Source organism: Stigmatopora nigra, chromosome 1 (genome assembly GCF_051989575.1).
Source record: "Stigmatopora nigra isolate UIUO_SnigA chromosome 1, RoL_Snig_1.1, whole genome shotgun sequence".
Classification (NCBI taxonomy): Eukaryota; Metazoa; Chordata; class Actinopteri; order Syngnathiformes; family Syngnathidae; genus Stigmatopora; species Stigmatopora nigra.
The window spans coordinates 5,409,559-5,433,131 of record NC_135508.1 but is presented as its reverse complement, the minus strand read 5'-3'; the positions used below and the strand labels follow the sequence as shown (position 1 = coordinate 5,433,131).

Here is a 23,573-nt window from a genome sequence, read left to right as displayed (position 1 = left end):
GTCATTTCTTTCTTTCTCAGTAATCAGTATTGATGTAAAAACCTACAACCAAAATAACTCATCACAACTAACATATAAATGAGTCAAGAAGACAAATAAAAACATGTTTCAGTTTTCAAATGTCACCTGCAGTGGAAGTGCGTCGTTTTCTGCCCATAAAACTGGCATCCGACTGTTCCGCAATCTTCAGTTGCACGGAACCTCTGGAAGCCATCATTGATCAGCTGGGCATTCTTTTTATGAAAGTTTTCGTGAGTCATTACATCGGAGGTGCTAGTGTACACCTTGCTACAGCCCACCTGTTGAGCACAAACAAAAAGTGGACTTTAGGATTTCCATTTGCCAGAAAAGTTAAAGAAAGCTGTTTCTGTGCTTAAAAAAATGGCTGATTAATGGCTCTCATGCACAACATTTTGGAATTGAAAGCATTGCTGCTTATAAAAAGCAAAAAAAGACCTCACAACTACAGTAGTACGTTTTTTTGTTACATATCTGTAGGCTGAGATCACAAATTTACTGTAACTCTCTGTCAGGAAGGTAAAAGTGGATGGAAAATGATGGTCTATAGTTGAACCCTAACAAGGGAAGGTGTTAGTACGCGGGTAACTTTGTCACATTAAGTCATAGCATAAAGGTTACATTGTATTTTCCTTCCTAAATGTGTTATTCTGAGACTTGTCAGTACTATTAAAACAATACTTGAAATGTCGTAATAACAATGAGAATGTTAAGTGTTTAAAAAAAAGTCCATATCTGGCAAGGAAGGCTAAAAGCAAAATGGTATATTGAAATTATGCAGACATACTAAAAAAAAACTCAGACAAGGGAATATTCCTTAACTTCCCGGAGACAAAAATATGAAGAATCGGTATATTTGTATAAACATCCTACTGAATTTCATTGACACCAATTAAGGAGTGAGGGAAAACAGATGTACTTGTGTGGGAGCATCAATTTTAATCTTCAGTTCTGCTGCTTATTTGTCAACACATTATTTTATTTGCTTCAATTTGGGTGAAAAGAAGTGTGGGGGTGTCATTTTGCTGCTACACTGAGTAAATAATCAAGATGACACTTTTTACCTATGCTGTCCTTTTCTTTTTTATAAACAGTCTCTCATGTTTACCTCAACACGATTGATGTTTTAAAGCTCCAAATTTAAAATGTGCTCTCAAAAGTTCAATAGGAAATCCTTCAAAAAGTGGCAGACTATAATGTTCAAAGTGTAGTGTCACAGTACCTGCATGCTGAACAACAAACACCACATCTACTTGCTGTGGAACATTTATATTTAACTTTACACTACATTTAGAATCAGTCATATTTTATTTTTTAAAAAGAGACTAAAAGTCTATTTATATTTTTCTCAGAATTTTAAAGAAAGGACACAAAGATTACTTATATTACCGTATTTTCACGACTATAAGGCATACTTAAAAGTCTTAAATTTTCTCCAAAATAAACAGTGCGCCTTATAATCCAGTGCACCTTATATATGGAAAAAACAGAAAACCAAAAACGAAAAACCACCACTGTTGGATATTAAAAAAACACAAACGCCTGAACTGAAACAATACTGTTAAATATGCAGATGCCATCTTAGTTTACAAAATCTTCCATCATATAGCTCCTCCCCCACTGCAAGATTTTATACAAAAAAATCCAAAACATCAAAAATGGCCGGCTCTAGAGGTGACTGTGGAGTGAGTGCTTCATACCTGGAAGTCAAAAGCAATTACCGTATTTTCACGATTATAAGGCGCACTTAAGAGTCTCAAATTTTCTTCAAAATAGACAGTGTGCCTTATAATACAGTGCGCCTTATAATACAGTGCGCCTAATATATGGAAAAAAATGTCATTCATTGAGGGTGCGCCTTATAATGCGGTGTGCCTTATAGTCGTGAAAATACGCTATTAGTTGTTCTATGTCATTTCCTATTAAAATATACTTAATCAATGGATAAAAACTGGCCTTTGGACTATGATTGGATTATTTGCATTTTACTCTAATTATTATAGAAAAAAATTAAGGTTGAATTTTGAAGAAAGGACAAAAAGCTGTCTTATATTATTAGTTGTTCTATGTCATTTCATATTAAAATATATTTAGTCAATGGATAAAAACTGACCCTTGGACTATGATTGGATCATTTTCATTTGACTCTAATTATCATGGCAAAAAAATACTACTTTGGAAGGCCATGCAAGCATTTATCCCATTTGTGCCAGTGTTTTTGTTATTGTTGTGTACTGTACCTGCATGCAGTGGTAATGAGTACTTTTGCCATTAAGATGGCAGCCATGGTAGTAGACACTGCAGTCATCCAGAGGGCTAAATCGCATGAAACCATGCTGCAGGGAGTTATCCCTCTTCTTGTGCATGTTGTAGTGCCGGATAACATCCTGTTTACTGGTAAACCTCTGCAATGGAAGGAGGGGGGTATGGATGGGATAAAATGTAAAGCAACAGGTTAGTGTTTATTGAAAACAGGCAAAAAAATCAGCAATACGTCACTTTATATCAGTGGAAACAACAGTTGAAGCACACAACAGTCAGTTGGCATTTGGAGGCTGATAGTTATAATGAGGAATGGAGTGGGCAGGACACCTTAAATGTATTTATTTTTTTCCCAGGGCAGCGAGTGGTTAGCGTGTCGGCTTCACAGCTCTGGGGTATTGGGTTCAAATCCATGTTATGTTCATATGTGTGGAGTTTGCATGTTCTCCCTTGCATGGTTTCCTCCCACATTCTAAAAACATGCATGGGAGGCTAATTGGACCCTTTAAATTGCCCCTAAGTATGGCTGTGAGATTGATTGGCTGGCCACCGATTCAGGGTGTTCCCGCGCCTCAGCTGGGAAAGGCTCCAGCACCCCCTGCGACCCTAATGAGGATAAAGCGATTCAGAAAATGAGATGAGATGTATTTTCCAAGTAGAGGCATACAATATGCATGCACCAAAAACAGACCAGTATTGATTTTTTTCCCCATTCAGTCAAATTGTCGACTTAAAAATGTATGTATTATCACAAATGAAGATGAATTTCATTAACATGCTTTTGGTCAACTTATTTAAGCACAACCTAAGTGAGTGTGGTTGGACATTTTTTTCTTTATTTTAAAACTACTTACCGTATTTTCACGACTTTAAGGCGCACTTAAAAGTCTTAAATTTTCTCCTAAATAGACAGTGCGCCTTATATATATGAAAAAACAGAAAACCAAAAACGAAAAACCACCACTGTCAGATATATAGTATTATGGTCGTGAAAATACGGTAACAAAAAAAAACATCAAATCAATTTGAAAAAAATAAACCATATGAACAAGCCCTACAAATCAAAAAGAACTTTTCCCTATCAATTTGTCCGAATAAGGTTACACGGTCATTTGCCGAAAGTGGGATTTCAATTTATGAACACTTGCTTTTCCTGTAGTTTATGCTAACTGAGTGCACTAAGAGACCTCACATTGAAAATGACTAAATAAAAGATGTTTCCCACACGTAGCAGTTAGAAAGCAGAAAGTGACTCCTCCGAGACCCACAGCAACCAAATCTACTGTAATTGGCCTTAAGCTGATGTAACAGAAACTGTAATGAGAGACGCGCAAATCAATGAGACACTTCTGTCTTCAATCCATATTTATCTCCATTTGAGGGAGAAAAAAAAACATCAGAAAGAAGCGTTTTGAAAAGCAACTAAATGCTCTACAAAGTGGGCTAATTGCTTTGTGCTGTGTGTTCCACTCTGGCACAAAATGTTAAAATGTTTCAACAAAAAAAAGCACATCCTCGCCTATCTTGGCTTATTTCCCGCTGCCTATTTGTTTTGTTTGACTCAAAGAGCAAAGACTTCATTAGGATTCTTAATATTCAGCTGTTTGGAGAATTTTCCGAAGGGAAAAAATAACCCTACTCAGTCTGATTTGGATTGGAAGATGAGTGGAAATGTAGTACGTCGTACATTCGATCCATCAAGGCGTCCAAAATAGGCCGTGGAGAGAGCTGACTGGGAAAAAGATCTCATTTTCAGTGGAGTGGTGATGAAGGTTGGAAGCCACTTGCTACAATTTATTTTAGGATTCCCACTAGTGTGGCAAGATGCATACACCGTACTGTCCCTCATCTACAAGCCCATGAAAGGAGAATGTTAAGGACTCAGCCAATGGGCCTCAGGCTGGCAGTGGGATAATATTCCAAGAGTGTGTGTCATGTAACATTTCAAGAGTTATCACTTGGAAAGAAACTGCTCATCACACACCCTGCCTGTTTTTTGCCAACTTTTTTCAAGGAAATGACACCCACAGTCACTTAAACAGAATATTTGCACAGAAGCAGCAGCTTAATGTACGTAGGCTCGAGTGTGGAAATTGCCATGATAACCTGAACTAACAGTTTAAATGAAGACATGCAATGATTTTCCTTTGTATTCCATACAGACTGTGTTTCATCAGGCTGGGATAGTTGGAGACTGAAATCTTGGGTCTTTAGTGGTTTCCACCTCTTAACTATTTATTTATTTCCAGCTAATCACTCCTCATGAGTGTCCAGATCAGGGGTGAGCAAACTTTTCAGGCCCAGGGGCCACATTGACTTTAAAAATTTGACAGATAGGCCGGGTCAGTACAAGATACGATACAAATAAAAAAGTGCATCCGTTAACAGTACATATGAAATATAAACAGAAAAAAGGACTAAAGTCTTAACAAACTCATCACTCATCATTAAAGTAAAAAGTACAAAGTAAAGTAAAAAGGAATGTATTAGGAAATATTAAAATGTAATTAAAAAAAAATAGAGGGGCTGTAAAACACAAAAAAACAAATAAGAGTGGACAGAGCTACTGCCACTGGCTTCCGCGTGACGGCGCTATCTTGGGGAAAAAAAACATTATTTGGACAACGTCGGCGGGCCCGATTAAAAAGCCTAAGGGGCCGTATGTGCCCCGAGGGCCATAGTTTGCCCAAGCATGCACTAGATTAGAAAAATATGAGGCGGCTTCATTTGGAAAATTGCACAGAAAGGAGAGGCAATGACAATTGTGCCAAATACCTTCAGTACAGGCTACAGAATTTACTTTAATAATTCTGTCAACTCTCCACATGACAAATGATGAGGTAAAATATCAGTAGAAAAAGTGAACTAATTGTATTAGTTAACTATTTCCACTAGTGTTTTTTTTTAATGAAACATAATACTAAATAAATAACAAACACAAACATTTCAAGCAAGGAACAACACTGGCTTGAGGACGCTTATTCTGTTTGGAAAACCACAGGCTAATAAACTTATGATGAGTTCATATTTGGCAGGACGTTATGAATATTGAAAGGATGACACATCACACTGTTTGTCAAGCGACATCTTTCCCCCCGACATTTTGGTTTATTTTAAAGAACACAACCTTTTGCGTTCAATTTTTCCAAACTCCTAAAACTGTTTTCGATCAGATAAATTGGCAGCATCGTGCTCATACTGAGCAGAAATTAGAAATGTCATTGAATTGTATTCAAATGATGATCATGTTTACCTGATAGTTACACTCAGGATCCATGCAGTGGTAGTGCTCCCTATACTGGTAGGCGCAGTGAACATGCCCACAATGTTGACTTCCAGAAAACCTTAAAAAAGAACAAGATGGACAAAAAATAAAAATCAAACATTTGCCATATACCATCAACTAAAACAAACATAATTGTTACAGCTTGGAAACCTCAGATACAATAAAAAAATGACCAATTTAGACACCAATATATTAGAGAAGACAAAAAAAAGTACACACTTTGTATTTTTTGGACTATTTACCACTACTTTTTAAAAAATCTTTGAATAGCTTTTGTCAGAGTTTGGCTTATTTATGTGTTGTTAACAGTCTAATTATTGGCATGTCTTTTAGTGTGTATTTAAAAGTTCAGTGCAATTTAATATATAGGAACAGCAATGCAAAATGCCGTGGGTGCATTTTGTAGTTAAAAAATGACAGAAATTTGAATTTGTGAGAACATAGTTATTATTATTTATTTGAATTTTATTCTAATTCGATTGTTATGTTCATTTTAAGGCAAACAGTGTGTATTTGGGAAGCGTGTGTCATGGCATGTTCATTTTATATGAAATTGGTGTAAAAATAAACAAAAAACAAGTTATTTAACTCTGTGTAAAATCAAGTATTATGGGTATCTTGAGCAAAATTGAACTACCGTATTTTCACGACTATAAGGCTCACCACATTATAAGGCGCACCCTCAATGAATGACATTTTTCCATATATTAGGCGCACTGTATTATAAGGCGCACTGTCTATTTTGGAGAAAATTTAAGACTTTTAAGTGCGCCTTATAGTCATGAAAATACGGTAATAGCTATTGACTTCCAGGTATGAAGCACTCACTACACAGTCAGACTTTTAAGTGCGCCTTATAGTCGTGAAAATACAGTACACTTCTGTGGGACTTTGTTACAGTGGCAGAGCATGCCAGTAAGTCAGCATTGACACGAGGAAGGCTTGGACCAACGGACCATAAAATGAGCAACGTTTGTTTCCTGATTCCAACAGCAAGGTGAGTTACGTGTTGCTCATAAAAAAAAAAAAACATTTTTTTTTTTTGCATTACTAGAATGCAAATTTTTCAAGGTGTGCCAAGATTACAGTCAAATCCAGCTAGACCTGTATATACATACTCTCCCAATCCAGTATATATTACCTCTTTGTAAGACTCTGGGCCTGTACAGAGGACTAGACTTGAACGGAGTGTTCTATTTAGGACAGATGTGTGACAATAAAGTCTATCAAACAGCCTGTCAACAGTGAAAGCAGGCGCAGTAAAACAGGTGAGCGAGTTTTCAAAGACATGACGCTCATCTCACCTTCAAAGTATCACTGTTCACATCCTACTTCATTCATTGCTTTTGACAATTTACCAGTCTGTCACACCAATTTCAGCCAAATTATCTACATTTATTACCAAGGCAGCCATACGACACACTTATTACACACTGAAAAATCCCCTGATGCTTTTATGTCTCGACGCTGTGAAAATTCCTTGTCAAATTGATGTCATTATTCTTTTTTTTTGTAGACGATTTCTTCATTTTGAGTACAAAAATCATGCTGATTTTTAACAACCAACATTGCCTTTTTCTCTTTTTGTCTAGCATAGAAGAAACGTCTGCCTGCTACAGTACAGCAACTTTATAGCACTGATTATAAGCCAAGCGATGATGACTGTTAAAATCCTCCAATTACCAGTGAAAACACACAAATAAACATTGCATCGCTGCTGCCAAGAACTCCATCTGCTAGCGCTGGAGGAGAAAAAGGGAGTGTGTGTGTGTACATATGTGTGTGTCTAGGGGGGTGAAAGGGACTAAGTACTGTTTTTTTTCTTGCTTTCTCTTTTATCATTGTGCAGATTATCCCAAAGCTGCGTTTACAGATCACTTTGCAGAGTTCATTAAGCTAATTGAACGCCATATCCACTACTTTTATCTTGTTTTTTTGCATGCGTGTGAAAGTGGGTTTGTATTCAAAGAAGAGGGGGCTTTAAAAGTAATAAAACCAATGTTAGGCACAAACATTCACACTTTCTATATACCGTATTTTCACGACTATAAGGCGCACCGCATTATAAGGCGCATCCTCAATGAATTACATTTTTTTACCATATATAAGGCGCACTGTATTATAAGGCGCACTGTATTATTAGGCGCACTGTCTAATTTGTAGAAAATTGTAAGACTTTTAAGTGTGCCTTATAGTCGTGAAAATACGGTAATTGCTATTGACTTTCAGATATGAAGCACACTCACTACACAGTCACCTCTAGAGCCAGCCATTGTTGATGTTTTGGATTTTTTTGTATAAAATCTTGCAGTGGGGGAGGAGCTATATGATGGAAGATTTTGTAAACTAAGAAGGCATCTGCTTATTTAACAGTATTGTTTCAGTTCAGGCGTTTGTGTTTTTTTAATATCCGACAGTGGTGGTTATCTGTTTTTTCCATATATAAGGCGCACTGGATTATAAGGCGCACTGCTTATTTTGGAGAAAATTTAAGACTTTTAAGTGCATCTTATAGTCGTGAAAATACGGTACTCCTCTTTCCCTGTGCATACATCTTTATGAATACACACAACCCCCTGAGACTGAAGCCCACCCCTCGTTCATTGCCCAGCTGTATCACTTTGCCTCTGGACAATTCCCACTTGCCGCGTCAGGGGGCCTAATGGGCCGCCACTATTCAGCTGCAGATTAAATATTAATATCGCCACGATGCAGAGATTGCAGCGCATCTCCAGTTACAATAGAGACACAGATCAAAGTGGCCAGGCAATTCGTGTGTGCATGAAAGCAAGAGAGAAAATTGCGACTAAACATTACCAGGGAACGGCAAATGTTTTATAGTGAGAAGATGAGATAACTTAAAATAATAAAAATAATAATAATAACAAGGACTAGGGTGTAAAGATCTTTACCAAACTGCTTTTAATACTTGTATGTGTTCATTAGCTCTAAGCACCACCCTCCCCCGCTTGCTTCTATCTCCCTCTCTGTACGGCATTTGCCCTTTTTATGAGCACTCCTAGCCCATTTTTTCCATCCCTCCTTTCTCTTTCCTTCCAACCCAACTCAACACGGAAATTGAAACTGTATCTGAGCTTATCTGTAACGTCCCCGTGCATCAACTGCCGAGATGTTTAGACAAATTTTATGCATTATGCAGTGCAAATATCAAAACAGTTCTTGGCAGTGCCAGCAGAAGCCTCATTAAAAATTCCTTAATTAAATCTTCTTGCAAAATGTAATCAGTCCAAGGAAGAGGTTTTGTGTATTTGAGTGTGTATGTGTGTGTGTGTGTGTGTGTGTCCGTGCCAAGGCTTTGATTTGTGCCCTTCATGTTATGGCTTGGAGAAGTAATCATTAATGTCATAGCCACTTCGACGACTTTTCAAATGCTGATTTTCTTTCTGTTTTAGTCTGAATGAACAAACAAGTGATAATATCTTTTGAGTGTGAGATGGAAAATGTTACCCCTAAAAATACATTGTATTCAATGCCTCTCTGCCAGTCGTTGGAAGCCTATTGAGAAAGGCATAATACAAAATTGTGCTAGGTTATGAATACAGGAAAACTAAATCTTGATTTAGTTTGTTTGGTTTTTAAAGTTATAACTACACCACAGTTGTTTATACTAGAGCAATTACAATTATTGATTTAAAAGGGAGAAAATCAGGAAATGTAATATATATCTATACTCTTCATTTTAATTTGATCCTAAAACAGAAAGACGGTACTTATGATTTACTTTCCCGGGCCACACAAAATGATGCGGCGGGCCAGATTTGGCCCCCGGGCCGCCACTTTGACACTGTGTACTAGAGGTATTGCTTTACTGGCAGTAAAAAGAAAAAAATACACCTTATTTTCCACAGAAGGCCCAAAGTTGGCGTATGCTCTCTGAATGCAAACATATTGCTTACAATCTTAAAACACCATTGTGGAAATCACTGTTGAAGTCTTCTGCTTCCTTTCACTTTCATTAACAAAAAAGTCAAATACCATATTTTCTTCCTGGTCTACCTGTGTGTTTTAATTATACAACAGGTTTAAAGCCATGTTCACACCAAAATTAAACCGTCACACTAAAATGCTTGCATCATGTCCTCCAAAATACCAAAACCGGAATCAAACAACTTCCGGATGATCGATTGTTGTATTCCTGATGTAACCATTGATTACCAGATGTACCATCGATGACGATTACCCTCAAGATAAGGGTACCAAAATCCTAATAATAATAATTATTTTAACATTGTATTATGACAATTTAGCATTTTTCTCCCAGTTTTTTTGTCTGACTGTCACCAGTAAAAATCAGTTCAGGTTAAAGTGTTAATATCCATTTTAAAAGGAATTTCAGTTCAACTATCGCAATAATTAGCTTTTCTCTGAGGTCATGTAAAATGAAAAGAGGACTTTAACTCGTATATACACACACTCACGGAATGTAGTCAAACATTTACGGTCACATTCACAATCAACCCATTTCTTTTTCATTACCCTTCATCCCGCTTGCCACATAAATCGATGTCTATTCTTAATCACTTCACTGCACATAGCACATCTTCTTTGTAGATTCAAGTTACACTGGTGAATAAAACACCATCAGCGGAAGAGGAAATGTTTTTTTTTTTGTCTCTCAGTTTGCCTCTCTTGTTTAATGTGTAGTGGTTTGCATTGTCCATTGAGGGATTTGCATACCTGGCAATGTATTTCTGGTAGAGGTTGACATCGTCAGTGGCAGGTTTATCTGGTGGCAGACCATTCCTAACACCGGAGGAAACACAAAAGGGAACAGGATTAATGGTAGGTTTAGGCTGCCTGTTGTTAATAAACACAGAGTGACACAATATTTACTTGCGGAAACTTTGAGCTATCAATTCACATTTTCTCGTGGCAGAGCAGCTTTTTCCTGTGCCATATGAATCAGAGATGGAAGGAGAACACATTTGATGCATGGCCTTTCAGCCAATGGGTGGAGAAATGTAGAAGCAAAAAGGACATTAATCTTTTATAGGGGGGTGTTTTGGTGAGTGCTTATATGCAAAACTGGATAATGGGGTAGTGGAAAAAAAATGCTATCCTCTTTATGGGGCTATACACATATCCAGCTGATTCACCGTTGAATGGATTCACTGCAAATGGATGTTATTTTTCTTGTATATGAGATCAGATTTACTTTACAGAGGCACAGTAGTACTATCTGTGGGATAACAGGTATTATATATATATCATTTGTCCTCCTCAGCCTTAGCTTTTAGTTCCATGTGAAACGCCGCAAGGGGAATGACCTGAGGTTAATCTGGCCCAGAGGGGAGACTGTCCTGCCAGACCATGTCTTCTACTAAACGGGTCAGTTAGCCAAGCTTGTTGCTTCTACCAGCCACAATTCAACCAGGCTAGACCCCAAAGGGAGTAGTGCCTAGGGGTCTTTGACATCTCTAACCTCACCAAAAACCATATTAAACCTAATCAAACAGTGGTTTGTTATCGGTTCACGCAGTTTACCTCTCATTCCCTTCCTTTAGGTCAGTGGTCTCAAACCGGTCCTCAAAGGGCCGCAGTGGGTGCAGGTTTTCATTCCAACTCAACAAGGATACCTTTTGCAAGTGTAATCAGTTAATTAGAGTCAGGTGCTACTTATTTTAAAGACACCTGATTGGTTAAAATGTCGGCACTGGATCGGTTGGAACAAAAACCAGGACCCACTGCGGCCCAATGTGGAACCGGTTTGAGACCACTGCTTTAGGTGTTGTATGTACGTACCAATGTGACTGGCTATTCATGACTCTAAAGTAATTAAAAAGACAGTTGTTACACCCAAGCCAAAATGAACCAAGTCAGTCATTTTGCGATGACTGTGCTAAATCAGTTTTCGAGGGGCCGCTACAGAAAGTAAACATTTCATGTGTCTACGCAATTCATCTTGTGGCTATCCTATTGGACTCCCTCCATTCACTATTTCACACTACAGTGCTGTTGGCTTCCGCGGAGGTAGCAATTACCTTTTTGTTGGGCAAACTGACTCGCTGTAGCAGTCAAGTGTGTGAGAGCTCACAGGAGCGTCAAGCTGCTCCTTTGAGACGCAATAACTGTAAAAGAGACAGGCCTCCAACATTTATGTTACATCATATGTTATTTTTTTTAAAATGTCTTCCTTTAGTGGTTAACTTTTTGTCTCAGTATTTTCTAAACTATTTTAGTGGTGGTCACAAATGTTTCTAAGGTTTTTGATGATGGCTTGAGATCAGGGTGTTTCATAATTCAATAAATGAATTGCTCTTTACTGTGTTTTATTTCTACTCTATGTTTTGCTGTTTCTCTAATATTTTAATGTTTACCGCTCGCTAATCTGTATGTATGTTCACATTAGAACTTTTATTTTGATGATTTAGGGCTGTATGTGCATTTCATTTGTCTTAAATTGGAGGTAAGAAATGCAGGTGTGGTTCGGATTTGGTTCTCTTTTTTTTTTAAATAATTAATAAACTGATTTCTAAACATCTCAGCGACTGCCTGGTCACCATTTTTTTTGTTTTTTACCGTGTACCACAAATCTCGCCTAAAAGTTAGCTGGGATAGGCGCCAATAAAACAGTGACCTGAGTAAGGACACAGTAAAGAAAACGGCTGAGTAGATTTCTAAACATGTTGAAATCTGTCCTGAAAATCAGTTAAAGCTATACAAACAGGTTTGACTGTCTCTGAGCCCATCTACACAAACTGTATATTTAAGTGTCAGCATGTGCATGACTCGTTTTTCGCATTATTATCTGGTGTTTTCAAGAAAAAACTCGGCTATACTTCTGCCACCTCATGATCTTGCAAAGAATAAGATTTTCAGGAAAAGGGTAGGAAGACAACATACTTCATTAAAAGTGAGTGTGTGTGAGCAGACTTACTTAACGGAGGAAACAGTGCCAGTGGTAATTGAGTCAGTCTTAGAGAAGCTGGACTTCAGGTAGTCAGATGTAGTGAAGCTTATGTGGCCTGTCTGGTCCACGGTGAGTCCTGGTGCAATGCTGGCACTGGTTGTACCAATGGTGGGTACACCCGGAGCTCCAGGGTTCCCTGGAGCAGTTGCGAGTATATTGGGCATTAGTGAACCATCAGGATTTCCTGGCATAAGCTTCTGGATTGTTCTAATGTCGTATTTAGAAGGGCGACCACCTTTCCCAGTCTTAAAAGCAATGGCCCCGCCCATATCGGGGCTGCCGTCACCGGGTTTGAAAAGATTCAGAAACTTGACGTTGTCCAGGTCATACTTGGAGGGTCGTTTAAAAGCATTACCATTGGGTTGTATACTCTCACCCAGTTTTAGTTTCTGAATGAAGAAGTCATACTTAGAAGCCCGGGAGGCCATGTTCTGCAGGTGAGTGGGATTAGATGGCTGTGCAGTAGCCAATGCTGCTCCACTTTGCTGCTTGTGATCCAAGCTAGTGGGGAAGATCTGAGCTTCAGCCGAAGAAGGGAGAACCCCGGGGGTCTGGAGCATGGTAGGACTTTTTTCCCGGGATATCTTGGAGTTGAGGTCATCTGGTTTGGGTGGGGAAGCATGCATGGGCCAAGGAAGGGCTTCACCAGCTTTTAGTTTTCGGATGTACTCTTCATATTTGGAGAATCGAGCTCGACGAGAGGCCTCTTCGCTGCTGAGGGATGGAGCGTCTGAGGTAGCAGCCTTGAGCTTCTCAAAGCAAAGCTTCTTGCTTAGTTCATCGCGCATATGATGGTCGTCATAGCCAAACATTCCCAAAAACTCATTCATTGTGTTGGCTGCATAGTCTCGGAGAGCAGATGCTTCTCCTGAAACAGTACAAAGATAAGATGTAAACATTTCCAAATGATTTATACACCTTGTTCTTCATTTGGGAACTTTAGCCTCAAGGTTTCTCTTTGTTTTTTTAACTGTAGTCTTTACCATTCAATTATTGTAAACCTTATTGAAACATTTAGCTTTGATTCAGAACTATACAACTGTATAAAATGTGAAAACATGATTTGATAAATTAAAATATAGTATTTTATATCTGGCAAAGTGTTAAACAACAGGATTAAGACCCATAATAGTGTGTATGGTAGTATTTGACAAAGAGGTAGTCTGATATAGCACTACTATTTCCTGTTCAGGTTTCATGTTACGCAGCTGCAGAATTTGCAGGTTCACTACATTGTGCAAACATTGAATAAAATCCTTAGAGATTCAATGCATGACAAAACAAAAAGGCATGTTTTAATAATGGAATTCATCTATGCATCAAATATCAAATTAACAATGCAAATAGTTTAAAGATAGGAAAAAAACGTGGGGATTTACCAATTTTTCTCAAGAAACAGGATGTGTTTTACTCTTAAAGCGTGGTAACTTTTGTTGTAAATAATTTTATTCATTCATTTTCTGAACCTCTTATCTTCACAAGGTTCGCTGGGGGTGCTGGAGCCTATCCTATCTAACTACGGGCATCAGACGGGGAATACCCTGAATCAGTAGCCAGCCGATCACAAGGCATAAGGAGACAGAGAACAATTCACACTCACACTTATACCTAGGGGCAATTTAGAGTGTTTAACCAGCCTACACTGCATGTTTTTGGGATGTGGGAGGAAACTAGAGTACCTGGAGAAAACCTACGCAAGGCCAGGAAGAACATGCAAACTCCACACAGTGAGGACCGACCTGGGATCGAATTATAAATTTCACAACTGTGAGGCGTGCTAACGGGGTGGGCAACTGTTGGGTTTATTCTGTTTTATTATTATAATAGTTATATTAATTCATTTCTTTATTAAATCAATCTCTTTCTTTTCTTTGTATTAATTCATTACTTTGTTAAATCATTCTCTTTCTGTTTTTCAAAAGTCTTGAGGTCACACCAAGTCATCTTTAACCTAGACAGCCTGTTCCAGGATGGTTATACAAACAATCCACCCAATCTGGGTCCTTGAGATTTGGTGGGCCCTTGGTGACGAGGACAGGGCTATTCGGACAATAACAAGAATATTGTTATCGTTATGTAACCGTACACTTCGGGTTTTTCTGTATGTAACGATTATATGATTATGATTATATTATATGATTCTTAGGTCAAGGAGGTTGTATAATTACTCTAATCTAAATGTTGTTAGGTCTAGTCCCTGTTTTTGTTATTAGTAAAATACTTTGATTGTTATTGTAGTCCCAGATGTTGTTTTTACTCATACGTGATGGAATGATCAACAACTCTGTAACTTGTGACCATAAGAATGGGACGAAAACGTCTATTCGAGGAGACGTTCGGAAGTTGTAAGGGACACTTGCTGACTCTCCCCTTCGGAGGCTTTTACCCATTGTTGTATCCATTTCTATTTAATTAAATGTCAATAATTGAATAAGATGTCTTCCTGCAGTTATTGATAATTACGGACGAAGGTAATTATTAATGAACCTGACATTTTGGTCCTTCTGAGCCATGGAGGTCAATATACCGGAGCGAGAACCCAGGCGCTGCTGTTCGACATCTGGTAAGTGACCGTGCGCACGGCGTCTTCAAAACCCTTGGTGGGCCGGAGTTTTTCGACGGGGGCGCCTGGATTCTCGGCGGTTGAAGACTTTTCCTGCTGGAGGGAGACATCTGATGGATCTCGGGTAAGTCCACATTAATGTCTGCATGTTGTGAAGGTGTTTACAAATGCGTTAAAGGGACATTGTATGTGAGGCCCATTGTTGGGCTGGTTTCGCGTCCTGGGTGACGGCGATAAAACCCTGTGTTTATACTAGTCAATGGCAGGTACGGTGGGGCACTTTGCTGGAAAGTGTCCTGTGTCTCAGGGGTAGGCACGAATGTATTGTACTAGAGGTACAATATTGGGGCCGGGGAGTGTCCTGTGTCTAAAGGGTAGGCACGAATATACGTTGTATGTTGTTTGTGTGGTTTCTGCAGTAAAATTAAGATAAGCCTAGGAAATACAGTCGAAGGAGTGATAATAATAAAAATAGATATAATAAAGTTAACTCTGTGAGGCACACGAACTCACTACAAAAAAGTAAAATATGGGAAACACGTGTTGTAAGGCGGGTTTGGATGACGATCCAAAAAATACGTCTAACTTGTAAGGATTGGAAAAAATTGGAAAGACAAAGCGCTTTAAAAATATTACACAGCTATATTTATGGATAAATAAATATGGGTTTGCTGGCCAGCTTAAAATGCATAAAATGCAGGATAATATATGCACTAATGCATAGAGGTAATATACATATATAAATAATATGTGAGTGGATAAAAGTGTAACAGCTTGTTCCACAGACACTAATGGAGGTAATATACATATATAAATAATATGTGAGTGGATAAAAGTGTAACAGCTTGTTCCACAGACACTAATGGCGAAATAAGGCCGGGGAGAAGTTAAAAAATACTATTTTGGGAAAATAGTGGGGGCTCCCTCGGATAACGGGGATATATTTAAGACCGTGGCGGCGGGAAAGTACTGTTTGGTAAGGAAAAAATAGCGGGGCCTCCTCGGCTGACGGGGAAAATATTTACCGAGATAGGTGACGGGCGCGGAGGAAGTTTAACAAAAATAGAGGGAGAAGAGATGGTGTAAAGTTCGACAAAAATCAGAGATAAGTTGTAAAAAAAATAAAAATAAAATGGACTAGAGGGTCTCTGAAAACAAGGAATGTCGGCTTAGAATGATTTGGAATGTGGATTTTGGATACGAGAATGTTGAGCTAAAAAAATTAATGGGGACACTGGTATTTGATTTGGTTAATCCAGGTATGACGTTTTGTGATTACAATTAAATTGGGTTTTTTTGTGATGCTTGGGCTTGTATAACAACAATTAGAATGGTTATTTCCAAGTGCTGGTGGTGCTTTGTTAATATAACCTATTTGTACTGTCAATTTACAGCAATGTGATGGCTTATTGCAGCTTGGTTTTTGATCCCGTCCGCTAGCGGGAAGATGGTGTTTAAAAAGACAAAAGAATATATACAAAATGATCATTTAAATGTTTAGCAGGGAATGTCACCTGTGTTTTTATTATGCTCTAGACTTGCCAAAAAATGTGTCAACTGCGGGGGAAGCGTTTCTGGTGCAGCGGCTGCTGATTAGATGGGAGTGAAACATGTGGGCCGCGGGGCAGACGATTTAACTGTGTTGGGCTTTCGGGAGCGTTCAGACCGTGTAAACGACTAAAATTTTGTGATCCCTTCCGTGAAGACATTATAATAATAATAATTGGCCTTGGGGGTGCTGAAGCAAACTTGAGGGCAGAAAATGGGTTTTTGCCATATTGTTGTGCTTGCAGCATACATATTCTGGATATATGGGGTCTTGGAAAAATATTGTGATGTAGTTAAATATCGGAAGAGGAGTTAATTTGACGTTTTAATGGTTGTCTTCTCTAAAAAGCGTTGTATTTGGGCACAGGGAAAAAGCTGGTTTGTAAACATAAGATAACAATGCTGTTTTCGCAGCAAGAGTGGAGGTCATAGTTAACGGCTAATTGCGTTTTCTGTTTGGACTTTTCAGAATAAGAACAATACATGGGCTGCAAGAAATGCAAGGTTATGCGAATGCTTTCGCATTGATATTTTGGGTTTTAAAATGAAATGCATTAAAAGGATAGAAAATCTGTTTAGTAAAAGGTTGATTTGGTAAAAAGCTTTGGATTTGGGAAATAGACCAAAATAGTCATTTTTGAGCAATTGTGGATTTCAAAGGGCTCTTAGTTAAAGGAAACTAGCTTTTGGAGGATAAAATAATATTAATACTATTTCAGAATTTTTTGATTATTCAAAATACTTTAATCCAGGAGGTTGGCTGTTTAAAAGAAAAAAAGGCCAGGATGACAAAATTTACAATATTATGGTATATTGGTGACGATAAGGTTTTTAAAACATTAAAGTTTGTAATTAGGAATTGTCTAACAAAAGGTTGATTTCTCTCATTTAATTGTTGTAGATTTTTGTTTTGGTAACAGGCTATGGGAAATGACTCGTGTCTTAAGTAAACATCATATGAGGTGATTTACAAAGTATAGTAGGTATTGAATTATTTGGCTGTTAACGACATCAGATGGGAAATTTACAATGCAATAGTGGCATGATAAAATTCATGGCATTCATCCAAATAATTAGGTGAATTGTAAATAAAATAATTGGTTTAGGATGAGCATATTTTCCCTAAGAATGGAGTAACATGGAATGTTTTTCAAAGTGCACTTGAAAGAACATTGTCTGTTGTCCTGGCAGGAGGAAATATGCTTTGTCACAGGTCATATTGATGACTTTAAGGATATTACGGATTGGATAAGCATTGGTCAATTGATACAACCAAATAACGTTGCTTTTACGGCTTTAAGGGCATGCAAATTGGTTAGAACTTTAGCAACGATGGGGTTAATACGCCTGAATGTTACAGTGATAACGAGTGACAATAACAAGCTTAGATAAGGGAGGGAAAGGAGAAATTCTCCAAATTCCAGAATCTGGCTTAGAAACAGGTTATGTTAGTCGTTTTGGGTTTTTGACAGGATGTGGTAGTACATTAATTCTGGGAAATTTTGGGAAATTGGGGACCCCATATCTAAAACAAGTTTGAGACAAATGTGTAAATAGGCTCTATTTGGCGCTGGATGCACGAATTCTAGTGGGGCCTTTCATGTTTTGAAACAAGTGACGCTTTAGGTAGATGGGTTGTCTATGAACAAAATGGGATGGGCGAAATTCGCTTACAAATTAGGCGTGTTATCTTGGTTCATAGAATTTGGAGTCAAGGCGACGTAATAAAGGCCATAGGCGTCATGTTGTATAAAATAGGCGTGGATGAATTAGTTTTACAAATGGGGGAGATTATCTTATCACCTGAAACAAGTAGAAACAAAATTGGATGGCCGCATTAAAAGGTGATTGGCATGCTATTAGAGGGAATTGGGATTCTCCAAAAACATGATAGGGGGCCATTAGGTCATGGCGGCTGTGAAAATAAAAACCTTAGATGTGAAACTATTCCCACCTCAATTCGGGGAACAAACAGCTAAACTGATAGCATTAAAAAGGATATAACTTTGTGTGAAACTTGAAGGTAATTTTTTACAAACGGTTAAAATGCTAGAGTGGGGGTGTGTATATTAAAGGATCTACTAATGAATGCGGGGTGGATCCAGACCTTCCGGAATGTGGGGTATTCATGGCGTCCTCGAGAATTTGTGGATTTTCTCCGGGTACTCCAGTTTACTCCCACAAAATGAAATTATGGATGCTAGACTGGTTGAACACACTAAATTCTTCTGTTTATGAGTGTGAGCGTGAATGATAGTTTGTCTTTTTGTGTTTTTTGATTGGCAGACCACCGAGACATAATCTATCAATAAAAGATCAATAAAGAAAATAATTTGGGCTTGAGTCAAGGGAAGACCTATGTCTCGACAAGGGGGAGGTGGCCTTGCTACAACGGCACTACAAGGCTTAGGGTTTAAATCTATATGCATACCCACATATCCATTTCAAAAAATACATATAGATTTTATTTTGTTAATATAATAGTTGTCTACCATCCACAATTGGCGGACCTTATATGAAGTCCTGTTTGGTAGACCTTACAAATTGTTATTATTCACTACACAATGACAATTGGATGATGAGGCGAATCTAAAAAAAAAAAAACACACACACCAAATTTAGACTATCAGAGGGAGATTTTGCTTCTCAACAGGAAACGGACGAAGCGACGGTGATTCTTGAAGACTGGATGCTGATAAGCAGCATAAAAGAAGAAACATCGGAGCAACGCAAAGTGGGAGGGTCCTTGTTACTGAAAGGGGACACGGATGCACCTTTCCCACAGTAAGAAGGTTGTCTAAATTGAAACGTTTCAAGAGGAAAACTCCCTAAACAAAGACAAAAAGTCATGTTGAAAACAATTATTGCTTTGGGGCAATGAGATTAATGATGATTGTGATTCTATTCCTTTCCACAGTAGGGTTGTTTTCTCCAGTTGGAGAAAAAAGGCGGAGGCGTTTCAATTGAGGATACACCTTCTTACGGGAGGGTAAACCGAGAAACATACACATTTACATTTAATTAACATTACCTACTAAATCAAATTTCCACATTGAAAATATATATTTGGACTCGGCGATGTCCCGGTTGCCATACAAAAAGAGATGGTGGGAAATATGTGTGGTACATTAACAGCAAAAAAATTAAAGATTGGGAAAAGCCTTGTTGCAGAAATTGGTCAAGATTGGAAAACTTGGACTGACATATTAACCTGTGAAATTTATTTCTGAAACAGGGATTTCCCAAACGGGGGATAATTGGGCGCTGTTAATGGAGTGTAAAGAAGGCAAGCACTATGTGGAGCTACTTTGGTAAAAGGGTGGTCTCAATTGAAACATTGAGGGGACGGGTAAGATAAACTTTCTGACTTAATAAGATACGGGAAACACCAATATTAATTGAAAAGATTATTGCTCAGCAAGCAATACCATAAAACTATAGGGAGCTCTTTTATATTGGGTTTGACGTCTCCATATGGTTTCAATTGAGACTAAACCATCTTATAAAGGATTAGGATAAACTACCAGACAAGGGAAAATACGATGGGATCTAACAACTCCCTCAATCACCATTCATTTGGGGAAAAGTGTTTTTACAAATGGAAAAACGTGTCCTACTTGGCAAGAAAAAATATTGAAGCAGTGTTTATCCTGTTACGCGGTAAATAGGAAGTCAATTTTTCCACTGTTTAATCATTTTACCTGCTTAAACCTTACAGGGCATGGTCTGAAGCTGGGGGCGATAAATGAGACGTGGTGTACCGGCGTTCTAAAACAAACTACACCCCTGATACCACGTTCTGGCCTATGGTGGCGGGGTGGTAGATAAATTATACGACTCCTGCCGAAACGCGGCAGGACCAGGTACTTTGGTCTCACTGCTCTTACCGGTGTCTGTTTTTCCATCCACAGTGGAGGAGATACAATTGGCGGCTCATAATTCGGAGGTGAAGGGTCGACCCTCCCGACATCGTCGAGAGGCATGGAGGGAAGGAGATCCAACATACATTGATGCGATTGGCATCCCCCGGGACGTACCAGATGAGTATAAGCTGGCTAATCAGATCGCAGCAGGTTGGGAGTCTATCTTCCTTCTAATCACCCCAAACAAAAATGTGGATAGAATAAATTACTTACATTACAATGTTCAAAACTTGGAAATTATACTGAACAGGGATTTGTGGCCATGAAGGAACAACTGGCAGCTACCAGTCTGATGGCGTTCCAGAATCGCATAGCGGTGGATATGATCCTTGAAACAGGGGGCGTGTGTGCAATGTTTGGAAAACAATGTTGCACCTTCATACCGAACAACGCGTCACCCAGTGGATCTCTCACCAGGGCCATTACTGGCCTGCAAACACTGAACCGCAATATGCAAGAGCACTCTGGAGTAGATACGTCCGCATTGTCAGATTGGTGGGATAAGACCTTTGGAAAATCTAAAGATTTGGACTATAGGCACAATTACCGCTATCCTAACATTGTGTGGGTGATGTAGTATCCCCTGTTTGCGCTCCTTGCTAAGCCGACTTATAACTACTGAAATTGCCCCTACAAATTCTAAAGTACATGAGTTGTATCTTATGGGACGGTTTGGGGAAAGCAGTGAGGTCCAGGAGTACGGTAAATCCGAGGACCAATTGGACGAATATAATTATGTTTTTTCTCTTTCAGACCAGCCATGGGAGTAAGGAGTAGGCGGATAAAATCGCAGTCACCGACATTTCCATTTAGTGATTACTAAGAAATGACTAATAACATACATATTATAAAAACGGGGGAATGTTGGGTTTATTCTGTTTTATTATTATAATAGTTATATTAATTCATTTCTTTATTAAATCAATCTCTTTCTTTTCTTTGTATTAATTCATTACTTTGTTAAATCATTCTCTTTCTGTTTTTCAAAAGTCTTGAGGTCACACCAAGTCATCTTTAACCTAGACAGCCTGTTCCAGGATGGTTATACAAACAATCCACCCAATCTGGGTCCTTGAGATTTGGTGGGCCCTTGGTGACGAGGACAGGGCTATTCGGACAATAACAAGAATATTGTTATCGTTATGTAACCGTACACTTCGGGTTTTTCTGTATGTAACGATTATATGATTATGATTATATTATATGATTCTTAGGTCAAGGAGGTTGTATAATTACTCTAATCTAAATGTTGTTAGGTCTAGTCCCTGTTTTTGTTATTAGTAAAATACTTTGATTGTTATTGTAGTCCCAGATGTTGTTTTTACTCATACGTGATGGAATGATCAACAACTCTGTAACTTGTGACCATAAGAATGGGACGAAAACGTCTATTCGAGGAGACGTTCGGAAGTTGTAAGGGACACTTGCTGACTCTCCCCTTCGGAGGCTTTTACCCATTGTTGTATCCATTTCTATTTAATTAAATGTCAATAATTGAATAAGATGTCTTCCTGCAGTTATTGATAATTACGGACGAAGGTAATTATTAATGAACCTGACACAACCCTATCGGCTCTGGGGCCACATTGACTTTAAAAATTTGACAGATGGGCCGGGTCAGCACAAGATATGATACATATAAAAAAGTGCATCCGTTAACAGTGCATATGAAACATAAACAGAAAAAAAGGACTAACGTATTAACATACTCATCACTCAGAATTAAAGTAAAAGGAATGTATTAATAAATATTAAAATGTAATTTAAAAAAAGATAGAGGGGCTGTAAAACAACGAAAAAAAAATAAAAGTGGACAGAGCTACTGCCACTGGCTTCCGCATGACGCCGCCATCTTGGGAAAAAAAATAAAAAAAATTTGGACAACGTCGGCGGGCCGGATTAAAAAGCCTAATGGGCCGGATGTGGCCCGCGGGCCGTAGTTTGCCCATTTCTGTACTAACCACTCGGCTGCCGGGATATATACTTTTAATACATACAAAATATGGAATTGTTTTCATGTCATTTATGCAGTCTACAACTACCACAAACAATGCCGCTCAAGTTTGTCTTGTCTGAAAAAAAACATTTAAATGTTCATTATCAGCTCTGGGAACTCAAGGCAGTTTTATCTATATAGAATATTGCTGAAGCATTTGTAAAATGTAATGCTCCAAAATTCTCATGACTACCTATTATCCATTTTTATTTATTTATTTATTTTAAAGTACTTTATTGCTTTTTCAGCCGCAGAGCGCACTTAAGCTGGTCAGAGGTAATACCGCCTACCACTCGTGTAATTAATACACAAATATTTCAGCTCCTGTCTCCAATTTCTCAGTTATTGCTAAATGAGTTGCTGTGCTCGGCTTTTCACATCTCCTGCGCAGCATGTAAAATAATCCCCAAATTTCCACCCACTGCTTTGGGGTTGTTCTTCTGCATAGAAGATCAGTTTGAAAGAGTATCCGGTGGATTGAAAAGGGCATTAAACATTTAAAGGAATAAACCAATGAATGGGCCTCTATGTTTGATATGGATGATTCAATCAAATATTTTCACATAAAGTGATCTAACAGTTGCCTCATAATAGAATTCATCTTTTTAACTAATTAATTTCTTTTTTCAGGTTTAACAAGTTCAAATTTTACTGGATTTTCCCAACAGGTGTGACTAGCTTGAGCATGTTTTACAGGACTTTTGGTGTTGCTGTATTATTAAGGTCATTTCAGGATAATATATCTCTACATTTAGGGTTATACAGTGTTCCCTCGGTTATCGCGGTTAATGGGGACCGGGACCACCCGCGATAAGTGAATTTCCGCGAAGTAGGGATTCCCCTTCAAAAATGCTTAATTTGAATTTAATTCCCAAAAAATGTTTTTTATTTTTTAAATGTTTTATTTTTTTACCCCCCTGTGTACAGTACACCATATAGAATACCGGTAGAGAGCGTGAAATTCATGTTATAACAAAAAAAAACTGTAAAATATGTTGTCTCAATGTGATATTTGTATTTAAAAAAATAATAATAATCCAAAAAAA

The 23,573-nt window shown here is 38.2% G+C and overlaps 1 protein-coding gene across 7 annotated transcripts in view; it reads right to left on the bottom strand.

Moving 5' to 3' along the window:
- Positions 1-23,573, bottom strand: part of casz1 (castor zinc finger 1) — a 196,594-nt gene that overhangs the window by 23,158 nt on the left and 149,863 nt on the right. For 5 of the 7 annotated variants that reach the window (XM_077739485.1, XM_077739558.1, XM_077739314.1 and 2 more), the window contains 6 exons: positions 12,465-13,365; positions 11,569-11,655; positions 10,265-10,330; positions 5,534-5,624; positions 2,259-2,423; positions 127-299 (listed from right to left, as the gene is read on the bottom strand). In XM_077739485.1, coding sequence (XP_077595611.1) covers positions 127-299; positions 2,259-2,423; positions 5,534-5,624; positions 10,265-10,330; positions 11,569-11,655; positions 12,465-13,365 — 1,483 coding nt within the window. The remainder of the gene's footprint in view (positions 1-126; positions 300-2,258; positions 2,424-5,533; positions 5,625-10,264; positions 10,331-11,568; positions 11,656-12,464; positions 13,366-23,573) is intronic. The other 2 variants (XM_077739400.1, XM_077739718.1) reach the window with 1 other exon arrangement.